The sequence below is a fragment of the Aythya ferina genome (assembly GCF_964211825.1).
Source record: "Aythya ferina genome assembly, contig: HAP1_SCAFFOLD_36, whole genome shotgun sequence".
Lineage (NCBI taxonomy): Eukaryota > Metazoa > Chordata > Aves > Anseriformes > Anatidae > Aythya > Aythya ferina.
Genome location: NW_028181462.1, coordinates 1,389,587 through 1,404,381, shown reverse-complemented (window position 1 = coordinate 1,404,381; position 14,795 = coordinate 1,389,587). Strand labels below are relative to the sequence as shown.

Here is a 14,795-nt window from a genome sequence, read left to right as displayed (position 1 = left end):
CTGCCCCGAGCAGGATGGGGACATCAGTGTCCCCGACGGATAGTGGTCACCAGGCGCCCGGTCCCCACCACCCCGCACCTGTGCTGCACCACCTCGACCTCGTCCAGCTCCTCCGGCACCTCCATCCTCTCCAACCACTGCTCCTTCTCGTCCACCCAGACCTCACAGGCGTGCACCTCGCTGAACATGCGGTAGACAGCCAGGGCGTCCTGCAGCCACTGCTGCCGCAGCACGGCCACCTCGGCCACCTCCCCGTAGAGCTGCTCCACCTCCACCACGCGGATCTGCACGTCCACCCCTTGGCGGTGCTCGGGTGCCAGCAGTGCCAGCTGCTTACGGAGGGCCACCACGGCCGCCCGGTGCTTCTCCACCTCCTCTACCACCGCCCGGTGCTTCCGCAGCAGCGCTTGGGTGGAGTAGTCATCGTGGCCGAAGTCGTCGCTGGAGACGATGCGGTAGGTGTCCTGCAGCCAGGCCACCAGGTCGTCCGTCTCGGCGCTGAACTGGAAGAAGTTGAGGGCCTCCTGCAGCCGCTGCTGGTGCAGCCCCGTCACCTCCTCCAGCTTCTTCCAGCGCAGGCGGACTTCTCGGATCTTCTCCTGGATCCCGCTGGGGCTGAACCTCTTCTTGGCCAGGATCTGCTCGCCCCGCTTCATGGTCTGGTGCAGCAGCGCCCGCCGGCTGCCCAGCTCGCCCAGCATGCTCTTGTGCTTGGTGGTCAGCGTCAGCACGCTGCTCAAGTCCCGGCCGCACGTCTTGGCAGCCAGGATCTGCTCCTTCTCACGGATCCAAGCCTCGGCCTCCTCCATCTCCTGGAAGAAGGCCCAGAGTTGGCGTGAGTCCTCCAGCTCCTTACGCCTCTTGGCCGCCATCTCCCCCAGCTCCTCCAGGCACGTCTGGACGTGGTTCACCCGGTTGCAGATGATCTGAGGGTCGCAGGGCTGGTAGCCTGGGGCAGGAGAAGATGACTTAGCAAGGAAGGTCCTGAACCCTGTGCTCAGCCCCTCTGGTGGCACCCAACCTGATGGCATCCATCCCGGTGGCACCAAGCTGGTGGAACCCAACCTGGGGGCAACCAGTGTGGTAGCACCTACCCTGTTGGCACCCAACCTAGTGAGCTGGTGGCAACCAACCTGCTGACACCCAACCGGGTGGCACCCAACCTGGTGGCATCCAACCCGGTGGCCCCCACCCTGGTGGTCCCTGTTACCCTCCAGCTCCGAGAACTTGAGCGCGGCGGCATTGAGCGCCTGCACCCGCTCGGTCTGGGCAGAGATGTCGGCCTCCAGCAGCCCATGCTTCTGCAGCAGGTCCTCCACCTCCAGCAGGTGCTTCCCCAAGTCCTTGGAGACCAGCAGTACCTGGGGAACGGTGGGGAAAGCCAATGGGGTCCGGAGTTCGCGTCCTCCTCGGGGATGCCCAGCGTCCCCCGGCTCTACCTGCATCTCCTCCATCCAGTCGATCATGTAGACCATCTCCTGGAAGATCTTCTGCAGGGCCAAGTTCTGCTCGAGGCGGGCGCGGCGGGCGCGGACCAGCTCGGTCAGCAGCCCCCACTGCCGCAGGATGTTGTCCTTCTGCGCGCTGATGCGCTTGGTGTCGTAGTAGCCCTCAGACTCCATCTCCAGGGCCAGCTCCACCACCACCTGGATGCGCTCCTGGTAGGAGGAGATGTCGGCCTCGATGGCCTCGTGCTTCTTCATGGCTGCCTCTACCGCCGGCAGGTCGTAGCCGAAGTTGTCCTGGGGTGGGGAGAGATGTTGTAAGGAAGGTGGGCCCCCCACCTAGGAGAGATGGACCCCGTGGGGACGTCCCACCAAGCTGGAATCACTGGTTAATGGTCGGACTTGACCATCAAGGTCTTCTACAACCAGTCTAATGATTGGGCATCACCAACCCTTGGGATGGGCTTGGTGCATTGCATTGAAGAGTTGAACCCCATGGGGACGTCCCACCAAGCTGGGAGCACTGGTAGATGGTAGAACCTGGTAACCTAGAAGGTCTTCTCCAACCAAAAGGAATCTATCCTTGGGCAATGCCAACTCTTGAGGTGGTCTTGGTGCATCACACTGGAGAGCAGAACCCCATGGGGATGTCCCACCAAGCTGGGAACACCGGTTGATGGTTGGACTTGGCCATTGAGGTGTTCTCCAACCAAAATCAGCCTGTCATTGGGCATCTCCAACCCTGAGGATGACCTTGTCCCCTTGCACTGAAGAGCAGGACCCCATGGGGACATCCCACCAGGCTGGGAACACCGGCTGATGGTTGGACTTGGCCACTGGGGTCTTCTCCAACCAAAATCAATCTCTGACTGGCCATCACCAACCCTTGGCATGACCTTGGCCCTCGGGGTGCCCACTAGGAACTCAGCGACGCCAGCCCCACCGTTCTTCCCAGGAACCCCAACCCCACCCAGCATCCAGAACCACGTCCCCTCCTCCTCTTTTTCCCGCTGTGGGGGGGGTCCCCGCCGAGCCCCCCCCCCCCCCCCACACCTGCGACACCAGCCGCTGGTTCTCGTTCAGCCACGTCTCCCGCATGGCCGCCTTGTGGTCAAAGCGTTGGGCCAGCAGCTCCAGCTTCTCCTGCCGGATCAGCTCGTTGCGCAGCGACACCTCCCGCTCGTGCTCTGCCTTCTCCAGGCAGCTCCAAGCCTACGAGGCAGGGGGGGGAGTCGCAACGGGGTTTCGCCCCAAGGGTCCGCCCGGGGGGACACCTTGCCCCCATCCCACCAGCACCTTGTTGATGTCGGAGATGCTCTTGCCCTCGCTGGGGACGTAGAGCTTGCGGTTGGTGGCCCGCAGCTTGCTCTGGATGGTGAAGAGCAGCACCTCCAGGTTCCCCTTCTCCTGGAACCTTTCACAGGTCGGGCAACAGAAGGTGAGAATGTGGCCCCCAAACCTTGTCCCCCCCACCCTTGCCCCCTCCCCGGGACCCTCACTTGACGGGTTTCTCCAGGGTGCAGAAGGCGGTGAAGGCCTGGAGCTGCTGCTGCACCCCGGTGAGGGAGTTGGCGAACTTCTGGTTGCTGATGATGGTGACGGTGTGCTGCACCCAGGCCAGCAGCTCGGCCGCCAGCGCCTCGTACCGTTCGATGATGGCCTCGATCTCCATGGCCTGATCCAGCACCTGGGCACGGAGGCGTGCACGGCTTGGAGGGGGGCTTCCCACAGACCCCCCGAGGCAACCATGCATGGTGCAAGGGTGCACCTGTGGCACTCAAAAAGCCACACGTGGCACAGGGGTGCACTTTGCAGCCCCTCGAGCAACCATGCATAGTGCAAGGATGCATCCTGCAATCCTGAAGCAACCATACATGGTGCAAGGGTGGATCCTGTGACCCTCAATCGCAAGTGGTGCAGGGTTGCATCTTGCAATCTGGAAGCAACTATGCATGGTGCAATGGTGCACCCGTGGCACTAAAAAAACCACACATGTGGTGCAGGGGTGCATTTTGCAACCCCTCAAGCAACCATGCACAGTTTGGGGGTGCATGTTGCAGCCCCTTGAGCAACCATGCATGATGCAAGGATGCATCCTGCAAACCTGAAGCAATTGTGCATGGTGCATTGATGCACCTGTAGCCCTCAAGCAACCACACGTGGTGCAGGGGTGCATCCAGCAGGCCTTTGAGGAACCATGCACAGTGCAGAAGTGCATCTTGCAACCCCTCAAGCAAACACGTGGTGCAAGGATGCATCCTGCAACCCTTCGAGGAACCATGCATGGTGCAAGGGTGCATCCTGCAACCCTCTGAGGAACTGTGCAAGGTTTGGGGTGCATCCTGTGGGACACCACCCAGCACCTGTTGGGCTGTGGCACCTCATGGAGCCACAGACAGAGCCCCCCACAGAGTACAGGAGGGGGCTCCCCATGGGGTTGGGGGTCCAGCACCCCACAGAGTGATGCGGGGGCACCCCGACACCCACCTTCCCGATGCGCTTCCCCTCCACGGCCAGCGCCTTCATCTTGGAGAAGTAGTGGTAGAAGGAGACCACATAGGTGATGATGGACTTCTCGTCGGGGTCCTCCATGTTGACATCTGCCGGGCAGCGAAGCGTCGGCCCCCGAGCCTCCCTGCCCCCAAAATGCTCCCCCTCGCCACCGTCCCCGTCCCCGGGCTGAAGAAGTCCTCAGGGGCAGCAACCGAAGCGGGGAGCAATTAACGAGGAACGAGCGATGGGGTGAGGAGGACGGGCTGGATGAGGTTCGGGTAGGTGGATAGAGAAGACCTCGCACCCCACACGGATGGATGGACGGACGGACGTGTAGATGGATGGACGAAGAGATGGATACACGGATGGAGAGCTGGACAAATGGATGGATGGATGGACGGACGGACAGATGGACAAGTAGATGTATAGATAGATGGATGGATGGTGGATAGACAGATGGACAGATGGGTGGACAGATGGATGGATATGTAGATAGACGGATGAAGAGATGGACAGACAGATGGACAGATGGACAGGTAGATGGGATAGATGGATAGATAGATGGATGATGGACAGATGGACAAATTAGTGGATGGATGGATGGATGGATGGATGGATGGATGGATGGATGGATGGATGGATGGATGGATGGATGGATGGATGGAGATGGATAAATGGATAGACAGATGGAGACAGATGGACAGGTGGGTAGTTGGATGGACAGATGGACAGATGTGTGGATGGAGGATGGGTAGACAGATGGGGCAGATGGACGGGCAAATAGATGGACAGATGGATGGACAGGTATGTAGATGGATGGATGAAGAGAAGGATAGGTAGATGGGTGGACAGATGGGTGGACGGACAGACAGACAGAGTCCCCCAGGAGCAGCAGGGACACGAGGACGTCCCGTCCCATCCTGTCCCTACCCTCGGGGTCCAGCAGCTTGCTGAGCCCCAGCTGCTGCTCGGCCGTGTTGAAGGCTTGCTGCAGGTTGTAGGTAGCGTTGGACTTGGTCAGCTTGTGGAAGTCGATGAGATCCGGCCTGCAATCGGGACACAGCCACGTGGAGCCCAATTTTGGGGTGTCTTCCCCCCCCCCAAAAAAAAAAAAACACACAAAAAAAAACACCAACCCCACGGAGGAGCCCCAAACCCCGTGGCCAACCTGTGCTTGTGGATGAGCGCGTTGAAGGCCAGCCCGTCCCTCCAGCTGGTGGTGAAGTTCTGGATGTTCACCTCGGGGTACCTGCGGGTAGAAAGGGGAAGGTCACCCCTTTTTTTGGGGGCGGGGAGGACCCATCCTGGCATGAGGACGGTGCCAGCACTCACCCTGCTGTCTTCATCTGGCACCAGAGCAGCAGCGCGTCCTTGGCCGAGCGCGTCTCGCGGTTGTCCTCGGTCTTGATCTTGATCACCTGGATCTGGATGAAGCCGATGGGGCACTGCCACCGGGGCTGGGGACCCCGTCCCCAAATCTGGGGGACCCCTCCCCCGGCCGGCCCACCTGGAAGCGCAGGATGATGGTCCAGATGAGGCCGAGGGTCAGGCGGTGGTTGCCGTCCACGATGTCGTGCGAGCCCACGTTCTCCAGGTGCACCCGTTGCTCCTTGAGGAACTGCAGCGCCTTGTCCACGTTCTCCAGCGAGTGGATCCGCATCCGGCCCCGCGTCGGCTTGGGCTGACACCCCAAAAAAAACAAGGGGGGGGGTCACAGCCCCTCAACACCCCGAATCTCCCCCCCCAAAAACGTGCTAAGCCTCCACCAAGAACCCTATGGAGATGGTTGGATGCCTGCTTGGGTCTTGGGGCAATGGATGGACGGGAAGGGGGCGACCGATGGGTTGGGAAGAGTTGGGGGTGACTTTTCGGGGCGGGGGGGCTCCAGGGGGACCCCGTTTCTCACCAGCTGCTCCCCGGAGAGCACCTCGAGGAGGCGGGTGAGGACGTAGCCGTCGCGGAGGTCGGCGTAGAGGTCCCCGACGCGGCACGAGGCGCGGGCGAGGTGCGCGTTGACCCACTTGGTGAAGGTCTTCTTCTGCACCGCGTCCCGCTCGTCTACCCAAATAGGGGGGGGAGGACACAAATAACCCGTCGGACCCTCCCCAATCCCACCAACCCCCCAGGAGCACCCATGGGTGCCGGGCAGGGTCCCACCAGCTAAGGCTTTGATGCGGGAGCACTCGAAGAGCTTGGCGGTGGCCGCGGGGTCGGGACCCTCCCAGGGGCCGTTGTTGTTCTGCGGCACCTCCATGGTGTCCACCTCGGTCGCCATCTGGGGGGGGGGGATTAGGGTTGTTTTTTTTTATTAGGGGGGTTGATAGGGCCATGGGGAGGGTGGGACCCCTGAAATGTGTCTGTCTGTCCATCCGTTGTGCCCCCCTTTCACTTTGGGATTAAGGGGGGCTCCTCCACACCTCAGTTGTGGGGTGTTGGGGGGGGGGGGGGGGGGCAATGGAGGACCCCACAGGAGCCCCCCCACATCATCCTAGGTACTCCCGAGCATCTGGTGCAGCCCCCCCAAAAACCAACCCCTAAAGCATCCCACAGAAAGCCCCTCAACGCCCCTAAAGCCCCTCAGCACCCCATGGAGACCCCCCCAAATCCCATGGAGACCCCCCAGAATTCCTATGGAGACCCCCAGCCTATGGAGATCCCCCTATGGAGATCCCATGCAGCCCCCCCCCCAGTTCTCCCCAGCCCCCCATACGGCCCCCAGCATCCCGCAGAGACCCCCCAGAACCCCTGCAACCCCCCCCTAAAATCCCATACTGCCCCCTCAGCATCCCAGAGACCCCCCCGGCACCCTTGTGGCCCCCCAGCACCCCACAGAGACCCCCCCAGGCCCCCTGCAGCCCTCTCAAAATCCCATACAGCCCCCCCAGCACTCCATAGAGACACCCAAAATCCCAGAGACACCCCCCAAAATCCCACAGAGACCCCACCAGCACCTTTGTGCCCCCCCCAGCATCCCATACAGCCCCCCCAGCCTCTCCCAGAGACCCCTCAGCCCCCCTGCAGCACCCCCAAAATCCCACAGAACCGCCCTCAGCACCCCTGCAGCCCCCCCAGCACCCCATAGAGACCCCCGGCTCCCCTGTAGCCCCCCCCCCAAATCCCATACAGCCCCCCCAGCACCCCATACAGCCCCTCCTGACCCCCAAGGGCCCCCTCATCCCCTCTGCAGTCCCCCCAAAACCCCAAGCAGCCCCTCCCAGAGCCCCCCCAGCCCCCCACAGAGCCCCCCCAGCCCCCCATGGAGCCCCCCCCGCGCTCCCCCCCCTTCCCTCCCCCCCTTCCCCGCAGGATCCGGCCCTCCCCGCGGTCACCTTGAGGGACCCCCCCGGGGATCCCGCTCCCCCCCCTCCCGGAGCCTCCCCCCGCCGCTACCGTGGCACCGGGGGGGGTCTCCGGTGCCCCCCCCTCCCCCAGGAGCCCCCCCCCCGTTTCCAGCATCCCCCAGCACGTCCGCACCGGGGGGGGGGGGGGAGGGGAAAAAGGGGGTCGAGGGGAGCCTCCCGGTGCTGTGCCCCCCCCAACCAGGGTGGGATGGGAAAGGGGGGGGGGGGCAATTACTGGAGGGGGGGGCACTTACCGGGGGGGGGGCTGCGCTCCCGGGGCCGCCGCCGCGGAGCCGCCCGGTTCGCCCCAAGCTCCGCCCCCACCCCGGCAGCCAATCCCGGGGCTGGACCCCCTCCCCGTGACCCCCCCCACCCCAAAATCACGCCGGTGCTGCCCCCCCCCCCTCCCCGTAGCCCCCCCCCGCATCGGTGCTGCACCGGGAGGGAGGGGGGCGGGGGCTGCCGCTGGTAAAAGGGGGGGGGACGAAAGGGGGGGGCGTGCAAAACGGGAGGGGGGGGCATGCACGGAGGGGGGGGGGGCACAAAGCGGGGGGGCGTAAAGTGGGGGTGCACAAACTGGAGCTGTGCAAAGTGGGGGTGCACGAACGGGGGTGTGCAAATTGCAGGTGCGTGCACCAGGCTGTACGGACAGGGCTGCACGGCTGCAGATGTGCAAAGTGGGGTTGTGCAAACCGGGGGTGCACGAATGCCGAGGCATGAACAGGGGCGTGCAAACTGGGGGTGCATGAACAGGGGTGCACAAACTCGGGCCGTGCAAACCGGGGATACACAAGCAGGGGTTGTGCAAACCGCAGGTGCGTGCACCAGGGTGCACAAAACAAGGCCGTGCACACTGGAGGTGCACGAACGGGGGTGTGCAAATTGCAGGTGCATGCACCAAGGGTGCACAAAGCAAGGCTGTGCAAACTGGGGGGTGCACAAACAAGGGGGTGCAAACTGCAAGTGCCTGCGCCAGGGTGTACAAAGCAAGGCCGTGCTAACTGCAGGTGCACGAGTAGGGGGTGCACAAACCATGGCCATGAAAACTGGGGGTGCATGAACAGGAGCGTGCAAACTGGGGGGTGCACAAACTGGGGGTGCATGCACCAAGGGTGCACAAAGCAAGGCCCTGCAAACTGGGGGGGGGGGGGGGGGGCACAAACAGGGGGGCACGGATGCGGGCGTGCAGACTGGGGATTCAGGCACCAGAGGTGCATGAACTGGGGGTGCACGAACGGATTTGTACAAACCAGGGGTGCACAGAGCGGGGTGCATGCACCAGAGTTGCATGCACCAGGGGTGCACAGGCTGGGGTCATGCAAACCAGGGTTTTACAGGCCTGGGGTGCACAAACGAGGGCCGTGCAAACCAGGGGTGCACAAATGGTGTCATGCAAAGCAGAGTGCATATGCTGGGGATGCACGGACAGGGGGTGCACGGAGCAGGGCCATATAGTGCCCAGGCTGGGGCTGTGCAACCTGGGGGTGCATGCACCAGGTGTGCACAAGTGAGGCTGTGCAAACTAGGGGTGCGTGCACCGGGGGCACACAAACTGGAGAAGTGCAAGCAGGGATGCATGCAGCAGGGGAGTCGTGCAAACTGGGGGTGCATGCACTGGGGTTGTGCAACTGGGGGGGGTGCATGCACTGGGGAAGGTCGTGCAAGCTGGGGGTGCATGCACCAGGGTGGTGCAAAGCAGGGGTGTATGAAATGGAGTCGTGCAAACTGGAGGTGCACGCACCGGGGGTGCACAACCGGCGTTGTGCAACCGGGGGGTGCATGCACCGGGGGGGGTCGTGCAAACTGGGGGTGCACGTACCGGGGTGGTGCAAACTGGGGGTGCACGGAGCAGGGCTCGGTGCATGCCCCGGGGCGGGGAACATTCCCCTCTCCCCCCCCCCCAGCTCCTCGGCCCCTGGGGCGGGGCCGTTGCTCCGTGGCCGCCCCCCCCGGGGGTGGAGCGAGGCGGGGGGGGGGGCGGAGGGGGGGCCCCGAGGGGTGGTGGCGACCCCAGGGCCACCATGGCCACCTGCAAGAACATCGCCATCTTCGGGGCCACCGGCAGGACTGGGCTGGCCACCCTGAGCCAGGCTCTGGATGGCGGTAAGGGGGGGGGGGGGCAGCACCCATGGGTGGCACCCCCAGCCCCCCCCCCCCCTTGCCCCCCTTCCAGGTTGGGACGGGGACATTGGGAACGGGGCCACTGGGGACATGGGACGGGTGTTAATAGGGTCGGGGGGTCCTGGTTGTGGGCTGTGTGGGGCAGCTGGAGCCCATATGGGGTGTATAGGGTCTGTATGGGGCAGTTAGGGGCTGTATGGGATAGTTAGGGACTTGTATGGGGTAGTTAGGGACAGTATGGGGTAGTTAGGGGCTGTATGGGGTAGTTAGGGACAGTATGGGGTAGTTAGGGGCTGTATGGGATAGTTAGGGACTTGTATAGGGTAGTTAGGGGCTGTATGGGGTAGTTAGGGACAGTATGGGGTAGCTAGGGGCTGTATGGGGTAGTTAGGGACAGTATGGGGTAGTTAGGGACTTGTATGGGGTAGTTAGGGGCGGTATGGGGTAGTTAGGGACTTGTATGGGGTAGTTAGGGACAGTATGGGGCAGTTAGGGACAGTATGGGGTAGTTAGGGGCTGTATGGGGTAGTTAGGGACAGTATGGGGCAGTTAGGGACAGTATGGGGTAGTTAGGGGCTGTATGGGGTAGTTAGGGACTGTATGGGGCAGATAGGGGCTGTATGGGGCACTAAGGGGCTGTATGGGGTAGTTAGAGCCTGTATGGGGCAGACAGAGCTATATGTGGGAGATAAAACCTATATGGAACAGTTCGAGCCTGTATGGGGCAGTTAGAGGTTGGCTGGGGCAAACAGAGCCCGTATGGGGCAGGTAGAGCCCGTATGGGGTAGAAGCTGCCCACCCAGTGGGGACAGGGGGAGCCTCTGTGGGACGGACAGAGCCTGTGTGGGGCAGATAGAGCCTGTATGGGGTAGATAGAGCCTGTATGGGACAGGTAGGGCTGATATGGGGCAGACGGAGCCGATATGGGGTGGACAGAGCCAATATGGGGCAGCCAGAGCCGATATGGGGCTGCCAGAGCTGATATGGGGCAGCCGGAGCCGTTATGGGGCCAACACAGCTCACCCGGGGCCAATACAGCCCCTATAGGGCACGTGGAGCCTCTATGGGGCAGACGCTGCCACTATAGGACGGGAGGACCCTATAGGGCTCCCACGCAGCCCCCCAGCCCCATTCCCCCCCTATTTCCCCTCCTATTTCCCCCGGAATAGGCTTACGGGGCCGCAGCGGCGGCGGCGGTGCTGAGTCACGCCCCGAAATGCTGAGTCATGGCCCTATTGTCACCCCTCCCCCCCCAGGGTACGCGGTGACAGTGCTGGTGCGGGACCCCGGGCGCCTGCCCCAACAGGGCCCCCCCCCAGCGCGGGTGGTGGTGGGCGACGTCCTGGAGCCCGCCGACGTGGCCGAGGCCGTGCGGGGCCAGGACGCCGTCCTCATCATCCTCGGCACCCGCAGCGACCTGGGTACGGGACCCCCCTGTGTCCCCCCCGTGTCCCCCATGTCCCCAAGCCGGATGAGGACCCCCCCCCCTGTGTCCCCGTTACCCTGAGGGGGTCCCTGTCCCTGTGTCCCTATTGCCCAAGGACCCCCAACCCCGTGTCCCCATTACCCTGGGGGTCCCTGTCCCTGTGTCCCCAGGGCCCCTGTGTTCCCCCAGTGTCCCCATTACCCCAAGGACCCCCCACCCAGTGTCCCCGTTACCCTGGGGGGTCCCTGTCCCTGTGTCCCTATTGCCCAAGGACCCCCAACCCCATGTCCCCAATACCCCAAGGACCCCCAACCCTGTGTCACCCTTACCCCAAGGACACCTCCCCATGTCCCCAGGGCCCCTGCCCAAACCCCCCCCCCATGTCCCCATTTCCCCAGGGACCCCGTTCCTGTGTCCCCAGTGCCCCAAGGACCCCAGTGCCCCCGTGTCCCCATTGCCCCCCCGTGTCCCCATTGTCCCCAAACGTCCCCATTGTCCCTTGCATCCCCATTGCCCCCTGCCTCCCCGTTGCCCCCGTGTCCCTATTGCCCTCCTTTGTCCCCATTGTCCCCGCCTGTCCCCGCGTGCCCCTATTGCCCCCCCGTGCCCTCATCCCCCCCCGTGTCCCCATTGTCCCCACCTGCCCCCATGTGCCCCTTTTGCCCCTCCCGTGTCCCCATCACCCCCATGTGTCCCCATCACCACCCCTTACCCCCCCGACTGCACCACAGCTCCCCCTTACCCTCCCCCACCACCCCCGTGCCCCTCCCCACGTGTCCCCCCCCCCACCCCATATTGTCACCCTGTCCCCCCCCAGGCCCCACCACCGTCATGTCCGAGGGCACCAAGAACATCGTGGCCGCCATGAAGGCCCACGGCGTGCGCAAGGTGGTGGCCTGCCTGTCCGGTGAGCGCCCCCCCCGACGCGTCCCCCCCCTTGGGGACACCCCCCCGGTGACCCCCCCTCATCGTCCCTTCGTGTCCCCGTGTCCCCACCCCGTAGCCTTCCTGCTGTGGGACCTCCAGAAGGTGCCACCCCGGCTGCTGCCGGTGACCGAGGACCACATCCGCATGCACCGGGTGCTGCAGGACTCGGGGCTGGACTGCGTGGCCGTGATGCCACCGCACATCGCCGGTGCGTGGGGACACTTGGGGACACGGCGGGGGGGGTGAGGGGACGAGGGGGGGTCTCAACGTGTCGTGGTGTGGCCGCTATTGCGGGGACAAACGGCCAGGTGGGTGGTGTTGGGTGGCACCGAGGCGGCGCGGGTGGGCGGTGACACCGTCACGGTGACGTTGGGTGGTGGCGTTGGGTGTCCTCAACCCTACGTGGAGATGCCACCACCTCAGTGATGTTGGGTGGTGTCATGGAGACATTGGGCGTCCCCAACCCTACATAACGGTGCCACCGTCTTGGTGACGTTGGGTGGTGGCATGTAGGGTTGGGGACACCCCTACATGGAGGTGCCACCGACTCAATGACGTTGGGTGATGGGACTGAGCCATTGGGTGTCCCCAACCCCATGTGCCGATGCCACCGTCTTGGTGACATCGGGTGGTGGCATGGAGTTATTGGGTGTCCCCAACTCTACATGAAGATGCCCCCAACCCAACGATGTTGGGTGGTGTCATGGAACTCTTGGGTGTCCCCAACCCTATGTGACAAAGCCACCATCTGGGTGACATTGAGTGGTCCAATGACCCTGGGTGGTGGCATGGAGCCACTGGGCGTCCCCAACCCTACGTGGAGATGCCACCATCTTGGTGACATTGGGTGGTGTCACGGAGCCATTGGGTGTCCCCAACCCTACGTGGAGATGCCACCATCTTGGTGACATTGGGTGGTGTCATGGAGCCACTGGGCGCCCCCCACCCCCTGTACCACTGCCACCGCCGGGGTGACGCTACCCGAGGGCGCGCTCGGTGGTGGTGGCACCGTGGCTCCACGGCGTGTCCCCGTCCCCACGCAGACGACCAGCCGCTGACCGGGGACTACACGGTGTCCGTGGGGGCCACCGCTGGTGGCTCTCGTGTCATCTCCAAGCACGACCTCGGCCACTTCATGCTCCGCTGCCTCCACACCTCGGAGTACGACGGGAAGGGCGTCTACGTCTGCGGCCACTACCCCAAGGCCTAGGGGACGGCGGGGACGCGGTGGCCGCCCCCCCCCACCCCCCAGGGCGGTCACCTCCCCCCCCACCCCGGTGGCCGCCCCCCCCCACCCCCCAGGGCGGTCACCTCCCCCCCCACCCCGGTGACAATAAAGGGTCGCTGGTTTGCGCCTTCGGGGTCTGGGCCCTCGTGGAGGGGGCGCTTGGAGCTGGGGGTGGGGGTCCCGAGGGGACAGGGAGGGTGGCGGTGGGGTGGGGGGGGGATTCTGTAGGGCTGGGGGGGGTCCCCTAGGGCTGGGAGGGGTCCCATAGGGCTGGGGGAGGTCCCCTAGGGCTGGGGGGGGTCCCATAGGGCTATAGGGCCAGGGGGTGTCCTGTAGGGCTGGGGGGAGGTCCTATAGGGCTGGGGGAGGTTGCTGTAGGGCTTGGGGGGGGGGGGTCATGTAGGGCTATAGGGCTGGGGAAGGGGGGTCCCATAGGGCTTGGGGGGTTTCCTGTAGGGCTGGGAGGGGTCCTATAGGGCTAGGAGGGGGGTCCCATAGGGATGGGGGGGTTCCTATAGTGCTATAGGGCTGGGGGAGGGGGGGGTCTAGTAGGGCTGGGGGGGTTCCTATAGGACTGTAGGGTTGGAGGGATTCCTATAGGGTCCGGGGGGGTCTCTTATGGGGCCAGGGGTCTGCTATGGGACTGGGGGGGTCATATATGGCCGCAGGGGGGTGGGGGGGGGTTGCACCTATGGGGCCGGGATTCCTATGGGGCGCCGCCGAAGTCCTCGCACCCCGCCCCGCCCTATATGCAAATGAGGATCCGCAATCGACCAATCAGGGGAAGCCCCCGGTTTGCAAGGGGGGGGGCAGTTTGCGGGGGGGTCCCCAGTTTGCGGGGGGGGGATCCTTGGGATGTCCCTCCTTTGGGGGGGGGGAGGGGGCACGCAGCACCCTTGGGTGCTCCTCCCGTCGGGCCGGCGCCCTCCCAAATTCCGCCCCCCCCCCGCCGTGAATCGCCCCATTCTTGGCCCCCCCCCCCCCCCCCCCGACGCCACCCCCATGCGGGAAGTGCTGAGTCAGCACCGGGGGGGGGTGCTGGGGGGGTCCTGGGGTGCTGGGGGGGGTCCAAAGGTGGTTGGGGTGCTGGTGGGGGGGGTCCAGGGATGTTGGGGGGGGGGATCTGGGGTGCTGGGGGGGGTCCTGAGGTGCTGGAGGGTCCGGGGGGGTTCTTGGGTGCTGGGGGGTCCCCATGGTGCCAGGGGAGGGGGGGGGTCCTTCCACCCTGCCCCCCCAACCCAACCGCTTGCCCCCCATTTCCAGTGGTGCCCCCCCATCCCTGCCTCCCCCCCCACCTTCCAGGGCCCATTTTTGGGGTCCCTTCCCCACCCTGGGGCTTTCCCCTGCTTGTGCCCCCCCCCCCAGTCCCACACGCCCCCCCCCCCCTTGACCTTTTGAGCCCGTGCCAGCCTCTGCAGGGCCGGGTGCCACCGGCCCCCGCACCCAGGGCCACCAATGGCCACCGGCGGCCCCCAGCGCCCGGCCCCCAGCCCCCGGCCCTTTTCCCCATCGCCCCCCGCCTGCGGGGCCAGCGCCAGGCGGGCACGAACACGGGACGGAGGTAAGGGCCTGTCCCCGTGTCCCCATAATGTCCCCGTGTCCTTGTGTCCCCTTGTCCCCAAATCCCCCTCTTCCCCTGTCCCCATATCCTGCTGACCCCATATCCCCATGTCCCTGTGTCCCCTTGTCCCCATATCCCCACATCCCCCTTTCCCCTCATCCCCCTGTCCCCGTATTCCCGTGGCCCCATATACCCCTATCCCTGTGTCCCCGTGTGCTCCCTGTCCCTGTGTCCCCAAGTCCCCATATCCCCC

General features: G+C 64.6%; 2 protein-coding genes across 4 annotated transcripts in view; one reads left to right on the top strand and one right to left on the bottom strand.

The window, feature by feature from the left end:
* The window catches only part of SPTBN4 (spectrin beta, non-erythrocytic 4), a 29,574-nt gene extending 21,989 nt beyond the window's left edge, over positions 1-7,585 (bottom strand). Inside the window, exons 1-14 of one of the 2 annotated variants that reach the window (XM_084539745.1) lie at positions 7,534-7,585; positions 6,096-6,213; positions 5,845-5,996; positions 5,446-5,619; positions 5,271-5,362; positions 5,107-5,187; positions 4,869-4,984; positions 3,933-4,045; positions 2,945-3,132; positions 2,742-2,859; positions 2,499-2,657; positions 1,440-1,742; positions 1,211-1,361; positions 79-949 (exon numbers count right to left, since the gene is read on the bottom strand). In XM_084539745.1, the coding sequence (XP_084395871.1) occupies positions 79-949; positions 1,211-1,361; positions 1,440-1,742; positions 2,499-2,657; positions 2,742-2,859; positions 2,945-3,132; positions 3,933-4,045; positions 4,869-4,984; positions 5,107-5,187; positions 5,271-5,362; positions 5,446-5,619; positions 5,845-5,996; positions 6,096-6,213 (2,636 nt within the window). In that variant the 5' untranslated portion in view covers positions 7,534-7,585. Of the gene's footprint in view, positions 1-78; positions 1,362-1,439; positions 1,743-2,498; positions 2,658-2,741; positions 2,860-2,944; positions 3,133-3,932; positions 4,046-4,868; positions 4,985-5,106; positions 5,188-5,270; positions 5,363-5,445; positions 5,620-5,844; positions 5,997-6,095; positions 6,214-7,533 lie in introns of both variants that reach the window. The other variant, XM_084539744.1, reaches the window with a different exon arrangement.
* Positions 7,586-9,239: 1,654 nt separating this feature from the next.
* On the top strand, positions 9,240-13,108 carry BLVRB (biliverdin reductase B). Of its 2 annotated transcripts, XM_084539748.1 has the most exons (6): positions 9,240-9,382; positions 10,657-10,821; positions 11,644-11,733; positions 11,830-11,961; positions 12,797-12,996; positions 13,046-13,108. In XM_084539748.1, the coding sequence occupies exons 1-5, from the start codon at positions 9,301-9,303 to the stop codon at positions 12,961-12,963; spliced, it is 636 nt and encodes a 211-aa protein (XP_084395874.1). In that variant the 5' UTR covers positions 9,240-9,300; the 3' UTR covers positions 12,964-12,996; positions 13,046-13,108. The 2 variants fall into 2 exon arrangements, with proteins under 2 accessions (XP_084395874.1, XP_084395873.1); XM_084539747.1 differs by having other exon boundaries at positions 12,797-13,108.
* The last annotated feature ends 1,687 nt before the right edge of the window (positions 13,109-14,795 follow it).

What these genes read in the sequence shown, in the direction of transcription:
- BLVRB (XM_084539748.1), top strand. Translation starts at nt 9,301, where the DNA reads ATGGCCACCTGCAAGAACATCGCCATCTTCGGGGCCACCGGCAGGACT. An exon ending in GGTGGTGGCCTGCCTGTCCG is followed by an intron (nt 11,734 to 11,829) that starts GTGAGCGCCCCC and finishes CCCACCCCGTAG; the next exon opens with CCTTCCTGCTGTGGGACCTC. An exon ending in GATGCCACCGCACATCGCCG is followed by an intron (nt 11,962 to 12,796) that starts GTGCGTGGGGAC and finishes GTCCCCACGCAG; the next exon opens with ACGACCAGCCGCTGACCGGG.